This window comes from Hippopotamus amphibius, chromosome 7 (assembly GCF_030028045.1).
Source record: "Hippopotamus amphibius kiboko isolate mHipAmp2 chromosome 7, mHipAmp2.hap2, whole genome shotgun sequence".
NCBI classification, from domain to species: domain Eukaryota; kingdom Metazoa; phylum Chordata; class Mammalia; order Artiodactyla; family Hippopotamidae; genus Hippopotamus; species Hippopotamus amphibius.
In genome coordinates this window covers 9,061,861-9,082,286 of record NC_080192.1, presented here as the reverse complement: position 1 = coordinate 9,082,286, position 20,426 = coordinate 9,061,861, and the positions used below count along the sequence as shown (strand labels likewise).

General features: G+C 56.1%; 1 protein-coding gene across 21 annotated transcripts in view; it reads left to right on the top strand.

Annotated features, from left to right (window-relative positions):
* MGAT3 (beta-1,4-mannosyl-glycoprotein 4-beta-N-acetylglucosaminyltransferase) overlaps positions 1–14,978 on the top strand; it is a 48,981-nt gene extending 34,003 nt beyond the window's left edge. For 19 of the 21 annotated variants that reach the window (XM_057740584.1, XM_057740582.1, XM_057740574.1 and 16 more), the window contains one exon: positions 10,203–14,978. In XM_057740584.1, the coding sequence (XP_057596567.1) occupies positions 10,203–11,805 (1,603 nt within the window). In that variant the 3' untranslated portion in view covers positions 11,806–14,978. Of the gene's footprint in view, positions 1–132; positions 8,434–10,202 lie in introns of all 21 variants that reach the window. The other 2 variants (XM_057740592.1, XM_057740591.1) reach the window with 1 other exon arrangement.
* The last annotated feature ends 5,448 nt before the right edge of the window (positions 14,979–20,426 follow it).

Genomic DNA, 20,426 nt, shown 5'->3' with positions numbered 1-20,426 from the left:
AGAAAATTCCAACAGTCAGTTTTCTGTAAATCTGGCATTCACAGGAAATCAAGTCTCCTAGTCCTTACGTTTCGTCTCCCTGAGGGCACATGCGTGAGACTCGCCATTTCATATCCTCTGGCTCTATTTTAGATTGAAAAATGTTCACAGCTGCCTTGGGATTGCTGACCCAAGAGGGTGCTGACCAAGATGGGATGCGCAGGCTTCTGCCGAAGGAGGCCCTGAAGCGTGGAGCGTGTCCTTGCCACCCGTCGAGGCCTCACACGCCCCTCACCAGACGGGGGACCCCTGCTTTGCAGCTACTGCGCTGGGGTTCCCGACACCAGGGGTTTCTTGGCCCAGTGCCTGGGCCGCTGTCCCCACTCTGCACGGCAGCTCCTTCTCGACCTTGGGTCTCGGCTAAAGCGTCCCCTCCTCAGGAGGCCTTCCCTGACGCCTGGCATCCTCTGTTGGCTGGTTTTCTCATCTGTCCTCTGTCCCTCCGCTGGACCAAGCTCTGTGGGGACCTCATCCCCCCACCTGGCTCCTGCTGCACCCCCAGCTCCACGCCTGGGACCCGTCTGCTGTCTCCACCCAGCCCAGGACAGGGCAGAAGCACTGGCCACCTGAGTGCCGTCCTTACATCCCCCCAAGGCCCTCTCACAGGCCCTGGGTGCCTTCCCTCCACCCTGGCCCAACCCCCACAGGGGCACAGTGGCTCTCACTGAAGGGGACACCGCCAGAGCCCTGTGCCTGAAATCCCGCCCTCGTGCTCTTCCCTCTGGCTTGTCCCAAACACTCACGCGTGTCCGACTGTCTGGGCCCTGGGCTGGGTGTGGGGAGCACGGGCCCCCCCTGACTCGGAGAACTCACAGTGTGGGAGTGGAGGTGGGTGAGCCAGGGGACGAGCCCAGGTGCTCCTGAGGTTGCTGTGACAGGGCAGAAGCGGGGGTTGGAGGAGACGGTTGGAGCCCGGTCACATGGAGGGGGTGTTTAGGGTGAGGATCAGGGCTGGGGCATCCTGGGGGGTGCCGGGTTTGGGAACGCCACTGTTCTCAGCGCCCACAGAGCCCTTTCTGTGGGATGTTTGGATGTCTCTGCATCTAGCTCCTCTCCTCGTGCCCCAAGCCACCCAGGAGTCCCTGCTTCAGAGGCCTTGGTCTCCCTCCGCCTGTGACAGACGTTCACCATGTGCCCGTCACCAGGTGTTGTGTCACACACAGCTCCCGTTCCAGTCACTTGAGATACACAGACGCCTCACCACAGCCCTGTGAGGCAGACACCATTATAGCCCCATTTCACTGATGAGGAAGCTGAGGCCCAGGGAAACGGCGAAGCCCTGTCATGTGGCTGCAGGGTCTAGACACTGCCTCAGGCGGCCTCTGTGGAGACCCAGGCCTGGGCCCCTCCCCCAGGCCAGGGGCCGCGTGTGTCCCGGCCTCGCGCTGACTACCCGCACCTGCTTCTCCTCCACGGCTCTGCCCCTGCTCTTCCTCCTTCCCCAGCTTTCCCCTGGTCCTGCCTTCAGCCCCACTCTTGGTCCCAGGATGTCTGGCCCCTACCCCTCGCAGGGCTGCGTCCCTCCCTCCCTCAGTCACCTAGTACTTGGCAGGTAGCTCACCACCGCCCCTGCCCCACGACCCCGGGCTGCCCTCGCCCGGGTGCCACAGCTGTCCTGCTGTACGTCCTGCCCCCCTCAGCTTGTTCACTGCTCCCGCAGGGCTGGCGCAGTAGACCTGGCTCCCTGCCTCCTTTTCCCACAGTCCATCTAAACCGGGGCCGTCCAGTAGTGCAGTAGCCACAGCACATGTGGCTATCAAAGCTAAAAATTAAATTAAATTATTAATTAGTTGCTCAGTCTCCCCTGTTAATTTCAAGCACTCAGTAGCCACACGTGGCTAGTGGCTGGTGTGCTGGACAGCCCAGGCCTAGACGTTTCCACCATCACAATGTATGCTGTTGAACAGCTCTGGAAGCAAACAGGTTGATCACCCTGAGGCAGAGGCTGACGGGGTCGCTCCACTCAGAGCCTTCGGTGGCCCAGGGCTGAGGCCAGTGTCATCTCCCCCACTCCCTTTAAGGGGAGGCTGTGTGGGTCTCAGACCCTGGAGAGCACTGGGTTTGCACAGGTGAGCAGAGGAATGTTCTACAAGTTGCTTTACCCTCTGAGCCTCAGTTTCCTCATCTCTAAAATGGGGACAATAACTCCCACCTCTGAAGATGGTTGTGAGGGTCAAGTTTAAGTAAAACTCCCAGCTGACAGCTGGCACAGATTTAAACATGAGCTGAGTGGTGACCATTGTGTTAACATGAATAAGGCACGGCGGAGACAGCTCTCAAGGCAGGGGTCACAACAGCTGTGAACCTCGGTGCTGGACCGTGAGAGCCACTGCAGGCTTCTGAACACAAGCACCCCATTGGCTGGTGCCCGAGGATGACTAATCTGTTTAGCCTCCGGTGCTGTCCAGAAGGGCATTCTGGGATGATGGAAATGTTCTGTGTCTTCACCCACTATGGGCTTCTGGGGACCAGAAGCTGATGTCCTGGGTGGGCCAGTGACCGGTGGGAAGCGAGGAAGAGGCCCCAGGGAGCCAAGGGCGGGTCCCCGCCTTGGGGACCAGCTTTCCCAGGCACATGCTAGCCACTCCATGGGAAAGTCCTCAGGCAGCTGGCGGGGCTGGGATCAGGCAGAGTGGGGAGGGGTTTGGAAGAAGGAGAGAGGGCCAGGGTGCACAGGGGCTGGTTGTGGAGTAGCGGGGAGGGGGCGGGCTTCGCCATGGAAAGGGCGCCTCAGACTGGGCATTGGACTCAGCCTTCAGCCAGGCCCCCACCCTGGAGCCGAGCCAGCAGAGAGAGTGGGGCCGAGACCCTTGTGCCCAGGGAAGTGGCTGCATGCCCAGTCTGGCTCGTCCAAGAAATGGTCCCAGTGTAGGTCTGCCTCACCCTCAGGGCCTTGGTTTCCTTATCTGTGGATGGAAAAAGCAACAGCTGCTACCCCCACCCCCACCCCATGGTACAGGTTTTGCCAGGACATTCTGGTCGCCTGGGCAGATGATGTCCTAGGCTGGGGCTGGCCCCTTGAGCCGATTCCCTCTCTCCGGGGAATGCCAGGTGAGCAGAATGCCTGGGGACTGAGGGTCATGGTACACCAGACCCTCCCTCGGCCAAGCAATTCATGCTTAGCCTGGGAAAGGGCTCCCAAGTCTGCAGCCCCACTGGGCTCCAGGTCTACCTGTTGGCAGGTGCAGGATGTTTGGGGAGTCTCAGTTTCCATCTGTTTCTTCCCCACAAGCCCTGCGTGGCTGAGTGAGTAGCTTAACCTCTCGAAGACTCCATTTCCTCATCTGCAAAATGGAGACATATGTGCCTTCCTTCGGGGTTGGCCCCGAGAATCTGCCCCTGGTTTCTCTCCAGCCCTTGCATCCACAGTGCCTGGCGCATGGCAGGTTCTTGGTAGAGGTTCACCAGCAGCCTGGATAGTGTGCTGGTTGTAGAGTGATCCCGGGATGTAGGCTCGTTTCTTGTGGAGCCTGACCGATGGATATGAACCAAAGGAATGAATAAAACAAGGAGAGATGAAGGAGTAAACACAGCATCAGCTGTTTCTCCCATCTTGCCAGAACTCTGGAATCTTTGATATACTGTAGCCACCTCCTCTGCCCGTCTCCCCGTGTGGGATCATGGAACCTCACGTTGGAAAGACCCTTATTTAGTTCCAGTCAGGGAATGGTGGTTGTCACCTTCTGATCCCTGAGGCTCTGATTGACTCTGCTTAAGCCCAAGGAAGAACCCAGAAATGGTAGAGGAAGCTCCAGGGAGGCTGAATTAGGCCAATAGTAAGAATTTCTAACAGCCCAAATGGTCTGGAATGGGTGGTACTAAGAATTGGACAAGCAGAGGCCAGATGGGCACTTGGCAAGGGCACTGGTCTAGGGTGAAGGTTTGGACAATATTCTCATTCCAGGGTCGTTCAAACCTTGGGGGAGGAGTCTGGACCCTCCATGGGGCTCCAGATTCCCCAGTTCTGGCCTTGGTTCTGGCAGTCAGATGAGTCACTGAGAGTGCCCTGCAGGGTGGTGGAGTAAGCAGCCTCCCAGTTGGCCCAGCCCTTTAACAAAGCTGGCCAGGGGCAAGGCCTGGCACACGGAGATGGCAGAGCTCTTCAGTAACACGGGGCAGAACTGGGATGGGGTGGAAGGCAGACTTCAGTTCAAAGTCAAGATGCCCTTTGAAGCAGATGGGAGGCGGTGAGGGTCCATCTGAAGGTTCTCTTGGGTTGGGGGTTGTAGATGGGCCAGTTCCTGCCAGGAGTGGAGACTGAGGGTGGGCTGTGCAACCTCCAAGATTCCCCCCATGGGTATTTCAAGAGCACCCTGAGCACCTGTTAGGTGTCGGATCTGTTCACTGCTGCCCCTTCTCCCAGTTGGAGGAATTGAGAGCCCCTCAGCTCTTGCGGAGCTGAGGGCACCAGGGATCACAGCTGTCACCAGGGTGTTGTGAGGCAGGCGGGGAAGGGGGCCAGAGGGTGACAGATAGGGGAAGTGGCTCTTAGCACAGAAGCTGCTGAACCACAGAGGAGGCTGGCAGGCGCCAAGGTGAGGCCAGCCAAGGGCATCCCAGGGCCAAGCTAGGACCCTGGTCAGCGCATGTGAGCTCAGGACCACGGAGAGCTCCACGGGAGCCTCCCGTCACCCGGTGACCGCTGTCAGGGTGCGTCTGCACCCGGGAGGCCGCTGCCCATTTGGCTAGTCCCAAAGTCACAGCCTGTGGCCTCCAGGGAGCACCTGTCTTCTCTGCCCAGGAGCTCTCATTGGACTCAGCCTGAGCCCAGAACCCAGGTTATGACTGGGTTGTGGGGTTTGGGCTCATCTGCTCTGTCTCTCCCCTCATAAGCTTATCAAGCAGAGCCCAAGGAAAGAGGTCACAGGAGAAGGGAGAAGTGGGAAGAGGGAGGCAAGGAAGAAAATCTGCCAAGCTGGAACCTTCTGCACATGGCCATGGCTGCAAGTCAGTACAGAAAAAAAGGAGGCCCAAGGTAGGCTGGTCCTGCCACCATCCTGGGTCTGGGTCAGCCTCCTGCATCCCTGATTATCTGGCTACCAGGAAGCACCCGGCCCATCCCCCATTACCTTCACGCAGGCGACCCAGGCCCTGGGGCTGGGTGCAACTCACAGAGTGTGTGCATATCTGTGTGGAGGCCTTTTCTAGGGAGGCTCCCAGAGAGCCTCACAGTTCTTCCCTCCTTTCCTTGGAGCTTCAGGAAGCAGGGCACTTGTTTCTGAGCTTATCCCCTATCAGGCTAGGTTCTTTCCAGGCTCCACTGGAGCCCCCCACTCTGCTCCTTGCTGCTCTAAAACAAGACAGCACCCACGAGGGCCCAGGCCCTGCCTGGGGCTCAGCTCCAAGCCTTTGCACCAGCTGCGCCTCCACCTGAAGGCTCTCTCTACTTACTCTCCTTCCAGGCGGGAGAATAACACTAGCGATAAGAAGAACTAAAGCTTTGGGCTCTTATGTGCTAGGGCCTTTACATGGATTATATTGGACACTCATTTTTTAGATGACCCAAAGGAGGGCAGTTATTCAGCTACCTGGGGCCACACAGATAGGAAGTGGCAGAGCCAGGACTGGAGGTGGGCAGCCTGGTTCTAAGGTCTGTGTGCACGCAAGCGACAGTGAGGCTGTGGAGGCGGCTCTGGTCCAGCTTCCCGCTGTTACAGCTCCCAGCCTCCGGGGCTCATGTCCAGCTCGGGAGACAGACATCCGGGGAGATGGGCTCAGCATGGCAAGCGCTGGGAAAGGGACAGGGGCGGGGCTGTGGATGGGTCTCTCCAATTCAGTGTCCCGTTTGAAGTGGTCAGGGCAGCGCTTAGAGGGAGGACCCTGCAGAGACAGAGCTGCCTCCAGCCGCCACTCTGCCGTTTACTGTCTCCATGGAGGCTGTTGAGGGGTGGCCTCTGCCCCAGTTCAGGTTGGTCCATCCCGAAGGTCCTGGAGCCACCGAATGTGACTCCTCGCTCACACTCACATCCAGGTCACTGGCAAATCCAGCAGAATCTGACTGCTTCCTGCACCCCTGCCTTTCGCCCAGACAGTGCAGTGGCCTCCTCGCCACTCCCCCTGCTCTGCCCTCGAGGCGACAGTCCACTGTCCGCCGAGCAGCCCAAGTGAGCCTGTTCGGACTGGAGGCTCTGCTCAGAATCCTCCCGTGAAAGCTGCGGCCCCAGGGCCTGGGTGATCCGGCCCACCTCCCTCCGCTCTGCCCTCCTGTGTTTCCTCGCTCGCTGGTGGCAGATGCTCTCATCCTGGGCGCTGGCTGTGCTGCTCCCCAGAACCCTCGTCTTCTGACCTCACGCTTCTCGGTGAGGCCCACCCTGGCCACACGATTACCACTGAACCTGGCCCCTCCTATGCTTTACCCTGTTTTATTTTTCTCCAGAGCACAACTCTTTCTAACATACCACACGATGTGCCTCAGTCCCTTGCCCCACTCACCCCTGTGCCCGCTTCACGGGGTCGGAGTTCTTTCTGTCGTCCTCGTCCCCTGTGCTCAGGGCCAGCACAATGCCTGGCACCCAGCGGGCTCTCAATAAGTAGTTGCTGAGTGATTGGAGGAGACCGGTTGGGTCTCCCCCTGCAGGGGGTCTTGTGGGTCAAATGCAGTGGTGGCTGTTCCATCCACTGGGTTGTCTTCACTGGTCACTGGTGGACTGTCCGTGGACCCTTATCATCCCAGTTGGGTTGAACTTGGCAGATGAAAGGGACCCAGGACAGCTCTACCACTGGATGAAATCCCATTATTGACCCCACAGAATCGAGTCTGACCCTTACTAATTGTGCGTCACTGAGCAAGTTATACCATCTCTCTGGCCTCAGTCTCCTCATCTGTAGAATGGGGAGGACAAAGGTACCTGCTGTGTGTTGGGGGGATTCAGTGAGGTCACGCATGTAACGTGCTCAGGACAGTAGCTGGCCTGTGGGGATTGGCGCCCATCAGCTTTATCGTTACACCTGCTGGACAAAGCTTTATAACAGAAAGGCCAGAGCTGGGGCCTCATTTGGTTCCATGGCTTTAGCCCACGGCCAGGCCAGCTGCTCCAGGGAGGGCTACGGTCTCAGCTGTGAGGAGGGAGAGGCTGGCTCGGGAACAGAACTTATGGTCAGGTCCTGATTCAGTCACCTCCTTGATGTCCTTTGGGGAAAGTCTCATCATCTCTCTGAGTCTCAGTTTCCCCACCTGTAAAAATGGGTCGATCACAGTCCTCAGTCTCCCAGGGTGGGTGAGACTTACATGAGACCCCGGGTGCCAATGCTTATTTGTTTATTAGGTTTCTTATCTATATGCCACTCAGTCTAAAAAATGTGTTTGAAGCACTTATCAAAATACTTGACGATAAGATAAAAAGGGATCGGGCCAAGAAGAATAAGTTAGAAAAACACAGGCGGCTGTGTGTGAAGGTGCCTGTGAGGCACTGGCTTGCTCTGGGCCCACCACCGTGCACCTGTGAGACTCCTAGCGGCCCAAGCAATGAGGGAGGCACACTCGGGTCCATGATTCTTGACAGCAAGCCAGGCTGGGCCTTATCAAACAGCCTCACCCTGAAGGGCTCAGTGATTAAGGGGGGGTTGCAGGCACTGGTGAGTCTGTCCTCCGAAGGGCACAGCTGGCCAATTGTAACTAGATCCTGAAAGCCAGCCTGACCAGGGAGCCAAGGGGCAGCTGGGTCAGTGTGACCTCAGCAGGGCCACAGGGCCCCTTTGCTCTAAGCAGGGCGTTCACTTGCCTCCCTGAGTTTCTCTTACCTTCCTAGGGCCTCTGTTCACTGCTGCCAGGGGATCTAGTCTGAGCGGCAGCCCCGGCCTTGCCCTTTACAGCTCACGGCCAGTGCAGTCCAGCAGGGGCTGGGATTGGGGTGCCCCGCAGAGACAGGTCCTAAGTGAGCAAAAGTAATCCGCCAGAAGGATCGGGGGTGTCTTGGCAGGTCTCAAAAGCCCTTGGGTGGGTCACTCTGGAGGCTTCTGCTGTGCTGACCTCAGTCTGCAGTGTCGCCTTGTGCCTGGTCCACCCCCAGCAAGAGCTCCTATCCGCCTGCCTGTATTAGGCCTCAGCTCTTTGCCCCTCCACTCGCCCTGATGGCCTGGCCCGCCTGGTCTCACTTTGCCAGAGCAAGGCTGGAATCCATGGTGGGGACAGGAGCCTGGAAGACCCACTTCAAAATGTTGCCAAGGAGCAGCCCTCCCTCCCACCTCCCCCAAAGCCAGCAGAGGTCAGGCCCCCACCCCCGATTGTCCTGCCTCCTGTAGTCAGCTGTGTCGGACCCCACTGGCAGACTCCAGGGGATCAGCATTTAAACTGCAGGAGGGGGACATCTGGGGCCTGAGAGCACAAGTACCACCCCTCAGCGGGATCGGCGACTCGACTGCTCCTCACTAGTGTGCTCAGGACTCCTCATCAAGGTGAGGCTGGGGAGGGGGGGCTTCCTCTGCAGAATGAAAGGGTTGGAGGTGGTGGTCCTTCAAGTTTGTTCTAGATCGAACGTTTCATGATTTTGTGTCTTATGGCCCTGTAGCTTAGAGAAAATTTATGTCGGAGTCCTCCAGCCTCAAGCTTTGAAAGAAGCGAGAGTTTATTGAGTACCCGCTGCACACCAGGAACTCTGTACCCATTTCACAGATGTAGAAACTGAGGTTCCAAATGGTGGAGCACCTTGCTTAAGTTAGGAAATGAGGGGAGATTATGGCAGGAAGGCACCCAAATGACCCTGAGGAAGAAACAGAGACATAAAGAGAAGCGACAGAAAGGAACATTTTAAGGGAAGGACAATGCCCCCTACACAGGGGAAATGAGAACACCAAGTGCCAAAGGCTGGATTCTGTCCCAGCCCCTGCTGTGACTCCACAGGTCACCCCTCCCAAGGCACTGGTCCAATTCCGCCAGATGGGTGTAACCTCCCGGCTGGCCCGCCCACCTTCCTGGGCTGTGCGGATGCAGTCAGGAGGGCTGTACCGGCTCACTCACGAGAGGAAGAGCACATCCAAATAAAGTGTAACGCGCCCATTTCGGTTTCCTAGTTGTGACCACATACCGTGGCGACATAAGGTGTCCACACTAGGGGAGACTGGGGCAGGGGTGTAAGGGGACCCTCAGAACTATCTTTGCAACTTTGTGGATAAGCAACAAATATTCTAAAAGTTTATTTAAATTCTGGAAAACAATATACACGGCTCTCCATTCCACGGCTATAAACTAACTGATAAATGAAATTGTAAATGAATAGAGAATGGTTACAATCACGAACCCTCCTGAATAGAGAGGGATTCATTCCAGTGACCATGGAATATTATGTGAGATTTAAGAGGAAATGGTAGATTTATTTCTACTGATACGAAACTCTCTTTAATCTGTTGTTGATTGAGGAAAACCACTTGATTGGACATAGTGTCCAATATGATAATAATTATAAAAAAACATTAAACTGAGAACAGAAAAATTGCACATAAAACCAGTGATACACCTCGAACAGAAGAACTGTATCTACTGCCTGGCATGGGGTAATGAAGGGGAACTTTTACTTAATTTTGTTCTTTAAATACATTAGACTTAAAAGTGTTCCCTTGAGACCTGGGAACTTTTTCAGGGAAAAAGATTTGTCAGTATAACCACAGAAAAGATGATAAAGAGACAGAGAGATGGACAGGTAGACAGAACGAGAAGGCACCCTGAGCAGTGCAGACTATGACCCACTCTCCCCCTCCCTTGGGGCCTGTAAGCCCCCTGGAGCAGGTTCTGCACTGCAGAGTTGAGATTTTCCCAGGATGCAGTTTGTTCCTGGAGCAAAGCCTAGCAATGCAGCTGCTACAATGCAGCTGGGCAGGCCAGGTGCTGGACTGGGTTGCAGAGGGGGATGTGTGGTTACCTGGTGGTCTCGGAGGGGACAGGCTGTGGGAGCCGGGGGGGTGGGCAGGAGTGTCCTGAGCCAGGAGGGGTTTCCTTGATGCTGGGGCTTCCAGGGGTCCTTGGTACAATGAGTTGGACTCACAGGCTTGACTCCTGGAGGAGTCACCTGGAGGTGAGGTCCTGCAGGGTCACCAGATGCTGGCCGGGACATTCATACACACAGTGGCAGTAGAGGCCTCCTCACTCCCTGCCTTAGGAGAAGAGCCTGAGGCTGCCGCTGCCCGGGCCTGCAGACCCCTGACCTGTCTGTTTGCTCGGTTTCCTGCAGGATGAAGATGAGACGCTACAAGCTCTTTCTCATGTTCTGTATGGCCGGCCTGTGCCTCATCTCCTTCCTGCACTTCTTTAAGACCCTGTCCTATGTCACCTTCCCCCGAGAACTGGCCTCCCTCAGCCCTAACCTGGTGTCCAGCTTCTTCTGGAACAATGCCCCGGTCACGCCCCAGGCCAGCCCGGAGCCGGGTAGCCCTGACCTGCTGCGTACCCCGCTCTATTCCCATTCGCCCCTGCTCCAGCCTCTGTCACCAAGCAAGGCCACGGAGGAACTCCACCGGATGGACTTTGTGCTGCCCGAGGACACCACCGAGTACTTCGTCCGCACCAAAGCCGGGGGCGTCTGCTTCAAGCCAGGTACCAAGATGCTGGAGAAGCCGCCATCCGGGCGGCCAGAGGAAAAGGCGGAGGCGGGCGATGGCACATCGGCGCGGGGCCCGGGCCGCCAGCTCTTAAGCACCCGGGAGCGGCCCGGGGGCCGCAGCGCGCGGCGCAAGTGGGTGGAGTGTGTGTGCCTCCCGGGCTGGCACGGACCGAGCTGCGGCGTGCCCACCGTGGTGCAGTACTCCAACCTGCCCACCAAGGAGCGCCTGGTGCCCCGGGAGGTGCCGCGGAGGGTCATCAACGCCATCAACATCAACCACGAGTTCGACCTGCTGGACGTGCGCTTCCACGAGCTGGGCGACGTGGTGGACGCCTTCGTGGTGTGCGAGTCCAACTTCACCGCCTACGGGGAGCCGCGGCCGCTCAAGTTCCGCGAGATGCTGACCAACGGCACCTTCGAGTACATCCGGCACAAGGTGCTCTACGTCTTCCTGGACCACTTCCCGCTGGGCGGGCGGCAGGACGGCTGGATCGCCGACGACTACCTGCGCACCTTCCTGACCCAGGACGGCGTGTCGAGGCTGCGCAACCTGCGGCCCGACGATGTCTTCATCATCGACGACGCGGACGAGATCCCCGCGCGCGACGGCGTGCTCTTCCTCAAGCTCTACGACGGCTGGACGGAGCCTTTTGCCTTCCATATGCGCAAGTCGCTGTACGGCTTCTTCTGGAAGCAGCCGGGCACCCTGGAGGTGGTGTCGGGCTGCACGGTGGACATGCTGCAGACGGTGTATGGGCTGGACGGCATCCGCCTGCGCCGCCGCCAGTACTACACCATGCCCAACTTCCGCCAGTACGAGAACCGCACGGGCCACATCCTGGTGCAGTGGTCACTGGGCAGCCCCCTGCACTTCGCCGGCTGGCACTGCTCCTGGTGCTTCACGCCCGAGGGCATCTACTTTAAGCTGGTGTCCGCCCAGAACGGCGACTTCCCCCGCTGGGGTGACTACGAGGACAAGCGGGACCTCAATTACATCCGGAGCTTGATCCGCACCGGAGGCTGGTTCGACGGCACGCAGCAGGAGTACCCGCCGGCCGACCCCAGCGAGCACATGTATGCCCCTAAGTACCTACTCAAGAACTACGACCGGTTCCGCTACCTGCTGGACAACCCCTACCAGGAGCCCAAGAGCACAGCGGCCGGTGGGCGGAGGAACCAGGGTCCCGAGGGAAGGCCACCTGCCAGGGGCAAATTGGACGTGGTTGAAGGCTAAGGCTGCATGATCTTCTAGGGCCAGTGGCGCGGGGGGTGGGTGGGGGGGTGGGCAGCTGCCCCTCTGTGATCTTCCTGCCTCCTCTGCCCTCTGGGTGGTTCTTATGAGGACCAGGAGTGGAGGGATGGGGGGAGTCTTTCCTACTCAAGCCTTTGTGAATCCAGGGTCAGGGCTGTGAGCTCAGAAAATATCCTTCCTTGTCAGGGGAGGAGAGCAGGCCCTTCTGCCCCCCAAAGAGTGCTGCAGCCAGGAGGAGCCAGCGGAGAGTTGCTGGGGAGCAGGGGAGGGTGGGCAGGGGGGGAAGGGAGCCTGCGGTAACTCCCTAGGGCAACCAAGTGGGAACTGCGGTCCTCTCTGCAGAGAAGCCCACCATGTGGCCTCCTGGGGCTTTGGACCCGAAGCGGGAAAGGGGAGATGCCAGGAGATCCCAGGCTCTGTAAGTAGATGCGTTTGGGCCCAGGAGGAAGAAGGGACACCAGGGTGGGAGGGGACGCAAAACGGCAGCTGAGAGGAAGCGCCGATGGGTGCTTTGTAGTATCCTCAGGAGTGCGGGGCCAGAGGGAGCAGCGACCTCCAGCCACCTGCCCCATAGGACGCACTGCACGGATGGCCCTGTGCCCCCCAGCCCCTCCAGATCTGACACAGGCGTGGGGCCTGGGGAAGCCCGGGAAGTCTTCCTTTTGGTTCCAAACCTGGCCTTGACATTCCTTCTTCCTTTTTATATTGCTGTCTGGTGGGCTGCCCACCCAGTCCTTGCAAGGCCAAGAGTCTGTTCTCAGGGTGGGATGGGACCGTCAGCCAGCCTAGTAGGTCAGACCCGGGGGGGAGGAGCCTCCTCCTCCCCATCACCCCTTCCCACTGGAACCCACAGCCCCAGCCCTCCACCGTCTCAGATGGAGTCACCATGTGCCCCTCCTTGGAGCTGGCTAGGGGCCAGGAAGGGGCCACGAGGCTGCCCTGGGCCCAAGAGGGACGTTAAGGCCAGTTGTGTGTTGTCTCATTCGTTAGTTGCCTCGTGGGGGAGGGGGACGTATTTGTTAGAATAGATTCCAAGCTGCTGTAATTGAGACCCCAAAATACAGTGGTTTAAGCAGACAGAAACTTGTTTCTAACTTAGCTGTCTCGAGGGAGGTGGTCTGGATCTGGTAGAGCAGCTCTGCTTTCCTTCATCATACCTTCCAATTCTGGGTGGAGTGGTTGCTCGAGCTCCCACCATCACATGTGCACCCATGTCTGGGGGAAGGAGAAATAGGCATGGGAAGTGCACACCCTTTCTGTTAAGAGCATGAGCCAGAGATGGCACAGTCACTTCTGAGGGCATCTCACTGGCCAGGACTTAAGTCACATGGCCGCAAGTAGCTGCAAGGGAAGTGGGAAAAGTAGTTTTCAGCTGGGCTGCCCCGTTCATTTATTCAAGGAAGGAGGAGAGGATGGATATGGGGACAAGGAGCATCTCTGGCACGGGGGGAGGAGGGGAGAGGGTAGAAATGACTTGCATTTGTAGATGCTGCCTGCATGTTCAGAGCTTCTGAAACAGCCTGCCTCTGCCCCCCTCACTGCCTGTCTAGGGCTGGGGTGCAGTGAGAGCCTGCAGTTGTGGGCAGGGAGAGATGCCTCTCAGATGTTTACCCAGTGATGCCGGGATGCAGAGCTTGCCCGTGGAATGGTACATGTTCGTGCGTGCGTGTGTATTTATGGGCATGGGTGCATGCTTGGTGTGTACTTGTATGTGTCTGTGTCGGTGTGTCCCTGTACATATATGCTTGTGTGTGGATGTGGGAGCAGGGTCCAGGCCTCCCCTTCCCGGGACCTAGAGCCTGTGGCCACGCCTCCTGCAATTCCCCAAAATGACTGAGGCAGGAAGCAACTTTGGGAGCCCAGAAAGCCAGACTAAAGGGGATGTGGGGTCCATCTGTCTGTCTTTCAGTCCAAGGAATGAGAATCCTCCCGACCTGAGGGCTGTACAGCTGAGAGCCCACGACCTCCTGGCCCCTTCCCTCCACCCCAGCCCCTCCAGTTGCCAGCTGGGACTTTCTCAGTGTGTCTTCTTGGGGGTTTCCTGATGGGCCGGGAGAGGAGGGCATCTCCTTTGCCACAGCTCCATCTGGAGAGGTGCCCTGCACGGCTATGGTCTGGGGAGCTGCCCGCAGAGCAGCCTCACGCGGGCGGGCATGAAGCAGGCTGGGAGGGCTCTATTGCCCCCACTCCCCCTCCTGTCAAGGAGGGGTCCCAAGGGGACCCCTCCCTTGAAGTGACAGCAGTCCCCCTCTCTCTGGCCCCTCTTGGGGCTGAGAAATGGCTCAAGAGGTCAGGGTGTCCCTGTAGCTCCGGATCACCCAGACCAGGGCTTGCCCTCCCAGCCAGCTCGGCTCACCCCCTGGGTGGGCGCCTCTGGGGGCTTCTGACTTGTGCCTGAGCCCCAGCTCAGGACCTCCCTCCTTAACAGGGTCCTCACCCCATGTCCCTGGCGCCCTCTGCTGCTGCAGGGATACCCCCTCTCCAGATTGGCAGGGGTCCCTGGCCTCCAGTTCACCAGCTCAGGGGTAGAGGAAGGAAGAGGGGAGGAGCTCAGACCTGCCAGGCCCCACCTTCCCTCCAGACCCAGGAGGACTGGGCACGTCCATGGTCACTGTGAAGTGGAGTCCTGGCCGTGGAGTGGAGCGTACAGCTGTCAGCGGGGTGGGGGACCAAGGCATGGGGTTGAAGAGTTTCACTTATAGTCACATCATACACTGGGAATTTCAGGGGCAGGGGAGCCCTGGGCCACTTCCCCAATATGAAGGGAAACCAAACTGTGAATGTGAGCGCCAGTGCACTGCTGGCCCTGTCGCCGTAGCCAGCTTTCCTTCCCTGGGAACCACCGGCCCTATGGCCTCCAGACTCAAGGAGGCCCAGCACACCCTCAGGTCATGTTGGTTCCCATGGGCAGGTGTGGAAGAACTTTGGGGGCAAAGGTGACAGTCGGGGTGGGGAGATGGGACTTGCTCAAGCAGCAGGCAGGGCCCTGGGAAATGTGTAATTTAAGGACACCAATAATAATAATATTATTTTTTTTGTAAGGGAAAATCAATATGTACATTCTGAAATCATTTTCTCTGTAAATGGTTGGATTTCATTTCACCCTTAAAGGGATGCTTAAAGGAGAAGATAATATTAATAATAAAAACAGCTACAAAGTCTCAAGTGTATGCTTGAACGGCCAGTTTGGGGGTGCTCTGGGGCTGGGAGGGGTGCGAGTGGGCGTATCTGGTCTTGCTGGGTCGGTGGGGCATGAGCCCTCCTGAGGACTGGACAGCAGTGTGGCGGGGGGGGGGGGGGTGGCGGCATTCCGAGCATCTCCATTTAGGGATGCAGTTACCCCCTCCCCCTGGGAGCATCTGTCCCTCCCACTGGTAGAAATGGGCCTGGAAAGGGAGGGCACTGCACAGTCCTTCACAGAAGGACCTGGCCTGGCAATACTCACCCTCCTGAGGTGAGTGGGGACCCCTTTGGGGATCTAGATAAAGACTTCGGTGCCTCTAGTGAGAGGGGAGTGATTCTCCTGCAGTTGTGCTCTTAGTGGTCTGCCTCCCTACGCCTGTCAGGGGTCCTAAAGCTACACAACCACTTGGTGGCAACCAGAGCCAGACCTGAATTCCCAGCTCTAGTCCTGTCATCAACTCTCTCGAGCAGGTGGGGGCGGCAACCTCCAGGATGTCAGCTCCCCCACGGAGCTAACCTGGACTTATGCTGTGATGGCGCCTGGGCCGTGGGGACTCCCTGGAGGCTTCCCGTAGGCCCTGGGTCCTGGCATTGTCCTGGGAAGGGGAGCCTCTGGGTATTTTCTAAGAAAAGTCTGAAAGATGAACTCTGCCTTGGTCCCTCATGGGGTAGCTGTGCAGCCTCTGTCTGTGGGGAGACTGAGGCTGGGAATGGGAAAAAATGGGTGGCAGCAGTGTTGGTGGCTGGCGCAGGGGCTAACGTCTCCTGAGCACCCACAAGAAGTTCCAGGCACTGTACACGTGTAACTCTGACACTTGGACTCCTGGCCACACCGGCAAAGCCCAAGAAGGTGCCCACAGGTGCAGGACTGAGCAAGAGTGGAAGAGATGTAGATGCCGTATCTAACCGGAAGAGAGCAATGGTGACCCACTCACCACTTAAGGTCAAACTTACAGCCCTTAAGTCAGGTCCAAGAGTGAATCATCACCATCATAAACATTCACAAACATTACTTATTAATGCCTATTTTGTGCCAAACTCTGGGCTAAGAGAGCCCCCTCTCCATCATTCCCACTTTACAGATGTGGAAAATGAGGCTTGGACACACTAAATAAGGCAGTGAATGGTAGAGTCAGAGTTTGCCTAACCCCAGAAGCTGAGCTCTTAATTGCCAAACTGCACTCCCTCTATCAGCATCCCCTTGGGGAGGAGGAGGAAAAGGGGGAAGAGGTGAGGAAGTGGATGAGGTGGAGAGGATGGTGGTGATGACTGTGCCAATGTTCAGATGTCATCCAGGCTCCTGACCTAGCCAGGTACAGTGCCAGGCCATGGGGCACTCAGAGAGAGGACAGTCCCTGTTCTCAGGAGGACCACACAGACAAGTAAGCACAACCTCAGGATGGTGAGGTGAGGCTGACGTAGAGTCCTTAGAGCCTAGGAACGGGCATGGTGCTCTGTCCGTGAGCATCAGGTACAACACTCCCCTTCAACTGGCCATCCAGGAGGGTGTGGGGGCGCTGAGGGGCTCCATGTCCTTGGGGGCCGGGAAGCATATCTCTTCCACACTGAGTCTCCTCTCTATAAAAATGGCCCATAGAAAGCTTTACCGCACAAGGAGGAGAAAATGAAAGAAAGGAAATGCATGGCAACCTGTTAAGCTCCATCAGGATGGAGGAAACGAGCAAAAGTGATGACTGCAGTCAACATCATTAACTGCCCCCGCCCCCAGTTCACTTTGCAAGTCGGGGCTTCAGCTGCGTGCAGATAAAACCCCCAAATCCCAAAGGCCCATCATCCCGGAGCCTGTTGGAAGTCCCCACCCATGTGCCCCGAATCAGGAAACATCCACAGATCTCTGGCTAAAGCTCAAAGGAGTGACAAGCCTTGCCCAGGGCCAGCCTTCTGGCCAGCATCCTTGGCCACTGACTTCCTGTTCTGGTGAATTCCCAGAAACTCAGTTATAGCAGGAAACTAACTCAAATTCATATAGTCTCTTAGTTTTTTGAAAACTCTATTGCTTATTTATTACTGTGATGCAAACCACACTGAAATTTAGTAGATAGAACAACAACCTATTTGCTCACAGTTCTACAGTTCAGGCTGGGCTCAGCTGAACAATTCTTCCGCCCAGCAGTGTGTGGGGCAGCTGCTCCTGGGACATGCCCATCTGCTCAGCCCTGACCTACATTGTTGGTAACAAAGGCAGGGACACAAAAGAATGAGCCTGTCAGCCAATCAGCGATCACACACACAGACACACAGGACTCCCCCGACCTCACAGACCTCCTGAGAAGCGCCTCTGAGGACTCTACTTCACCTATGAGGTCTGCTGCCAAAAAGGCATCGCCTGGCTGTGAGCCCAAGGAAGCCTCACACAAACCCAAACTGAGGAACAATCTGCAAAAAAACTGGCCTCTCGTATATCCCCCTTATTACCTGCAACCCTATCCTGCGGTATTTGCAAAAAAAGCCCAGCCCTGCATCAGTATCACAGACCATCTTTGAAGCACCTATCCTAGACTGCTGAAAGCTTCCAGAGACAAAATATCAACAGTGACACAAATCATTAAAAGTGTGGCCTCGACATGAGGCCTGGTTGTCCCCATCATCCCAACTGGTCAAGGCCAGAAGAACTTCCCAGTCAAGTCCAGCCTAAATATCAATCCAGTCTCATGAGCTGAATTGCTTTAGCCGCTAAGCTGTGGGGTGATTTGTTACACAGCCTAGTTGTGGCCCTAGATGTCAGATACAGTTTGCTTTCAGTTAATGATAGAAAAGCCAACCCAAACTAGTGAAGCAGAGAAGGAATTTATTGGCGTTCTGGCAGTAAAGTTCAGTAATGGTAAAGGCTTCAGATGCAGCTTGAGGCTGATCTCAGTATCACACTGTCATCCAGCTCTCTCTGTAGCTCAGCTCAGCTCCACATCCCAACCTGTGTTGTCCTTATTCTCAGATGGGTTTACCCCTCATGCCTGTAAGATGGCTGTAGCAGCTGCAGGCCTCACACTATTCCATCTTGTGTACTCAGCACAGAAGAAATAGAGCTCCTCCCCCTAAAAGTCCTGGGCCTGGATCTCACTGACTTGGATGAGGTCATGTGATCATGCCTTGACCATTGATACTGGAGTGGGGCTGGAATATACTGATTGGCTTAGAGCAACCAGAGCCCATGCTATATTGGCTGAAAAGGAGATGGGATGCTCCCCTCAAAGTGGGGGCAAAGATGTCACCATTGGTACAACCTTAACTGCCTCCATCAGGCCTTTTATCAGCCCTTGGTAAACTCCCTCTCCTGGATCATCTGTGAAATTCAGATCTTCATAGGACAGACCTCCGGAGTGGCTGTGAGGATGCTCAGAGCTTGGGACAGAGGCTGGAGCATCATAACTGTGTTATCATCACCATGACTATGTCCTCCCCCTCCATTTCCTCAAGTGGTGCATTTGACACACAGATCATGCATCCCATCTCAACACCCCTTCCCTTAGCCTCTGTGACTTCTTCTTCCTCCTTGACATTCCTTTTTTTTTTTTTTTTTTTAATTTTTGGTCACACTGCGTGGCATGTGTGTTCCCCAACCAGGGATCAAACCCACGCCCCCTGCAGTGGAAGGTCGAGCCTTAACCACTGGACTGCAGGGGAAGTCTTCACATTCCCTCCTGGTTGCCTTTCTGGGCTCCTTTGACCTCAGGCACCGCTTCAATGAGGGGGCTCCCCAGGGCTTACGCCTGGGCCCACTGCTCTGCTTATAGTTCATGACTCTCATCAGGGTGGGGTTGGCGCACACTCTTCAGGAGTCCTCTCTCCTGAGCATCTGCCCCACAGATCCCACTGACAGATGAGTCCCCAAGGTGCCAAGCTCACCTCAAACACAAAGGAGCCGGATGGAACTCAGCTTCCCCACAGGCTCTTCTCCCTGTTGTGTACTTTCCATCCCATTGATGACGCTTCGTCTTCCCAGTCACAACAGCTGGAAATCTGAGGGTCATTCTTGAATCCTACTTAATAGTAGCTACCATTTATTGAGCACCTGCTGTATACCAGGGACTGTGTTATGATCTAACCATCCAGGGTCCAAATCCCAGAGAATTTCCTGATTGACCCTTTCCAGTTAATGCCACCACTTCTTGGGACAGAAGGCTCCCACTTGCTAATCACATGACCCTAGATGTGTTCATCTCAGCGTTCGTAAAGCAGGGATGACCACTCAAAGTGTTGTTTGTCGGGCGTATTAAATGATGCCTGTGGGACTTCCTAGGTGGCGCAGTGGTAAAGAATCCGCCTGCCAATGCAGGAGACACGGGTTCGAGCTGTGCTCTGGGAAGATTCCACATGCCACGGAGCAACTAAGCCACAACTATTGAGCCTGTGCTCTAGAGCCCGTGAGCCACAACTATTGAGCCCATGTGCCGCAACTATTGAAGTCCATGCACCTAGGGCCCGTGCTCCACAACAAGAGAAGCCACTACAATGAGGAGCCCGCGCACCACAATGAAGAGTAGCCCCCGCTCGCAGCAACTAGAGAAAGCCTGTGTGCAGCAACGAGGACTCAATGCAGCCAATAAATAAATAAAATAAATAAGTAAATAAATTAAAAAAAATAAATAAATGATGCCTGTGAAGCAGCTGGCACAGAGCTGGGCATCCAGTAGGCACTCAGCGCTACCTGCTGTGGACATTGCACCTGCTCTTCCCCACATCTCTTCATCCCAGGAGTTTTTTTTAAGTCTTTCTTGAATTTGTTACACTATGGCTTCTGTTTTATGTTTTGTTTCTTTGGCCATGGGGGATCTTAGCTCCCTGACCAGGGATTGAATCCACACCCTCTGCATTGGAAGGTGAAGTCCTAATCCCGGGACCACCAGGGAAATCCCTTCATCCTAGAAGTGAATCACGCATTTTGGCAAGACTGACACACACACACACATGCACACACCAGCTCCTGAGGTAGTCCTGCATGGCTAAGCCAGTTAGTGACATCCCCTGCCTGGTCAGGGGGATTGCTTCAGGGATGGACGAGTGGTCCAATTCAGGCTAGTGATATTGAAGAAATTGCTAGAAGCGCCTAGAAAATAAGTTCTTCTCTCTTCCTCAAGAACAATAGAAAAAGAACAACCCCCCCTCCACTACCAGAAAAAATACAAGGATGTGTGTGGAGCATATAGCTTATAGCACTGGGTGCTGTGTGGCGCCTCGGCTAAAACCCACAGCTAGGACTTCTCAGCAAGGTGAGCCCGTAAATTCTTTTTGTTAAAGACAATTTGAGTTGGGTTTTCTGCTACTCACACCAAAAGCATTCAAACTCGGGACTTCCCTGGTGGCGCAGTGGATAAGACTCCACGCTCCCAATGCAGGGGGCCGGGGTTTGATCCCTGGTCAGGGAACTAGATCCCACATGCATACTGCAACTAAGAGTTTGC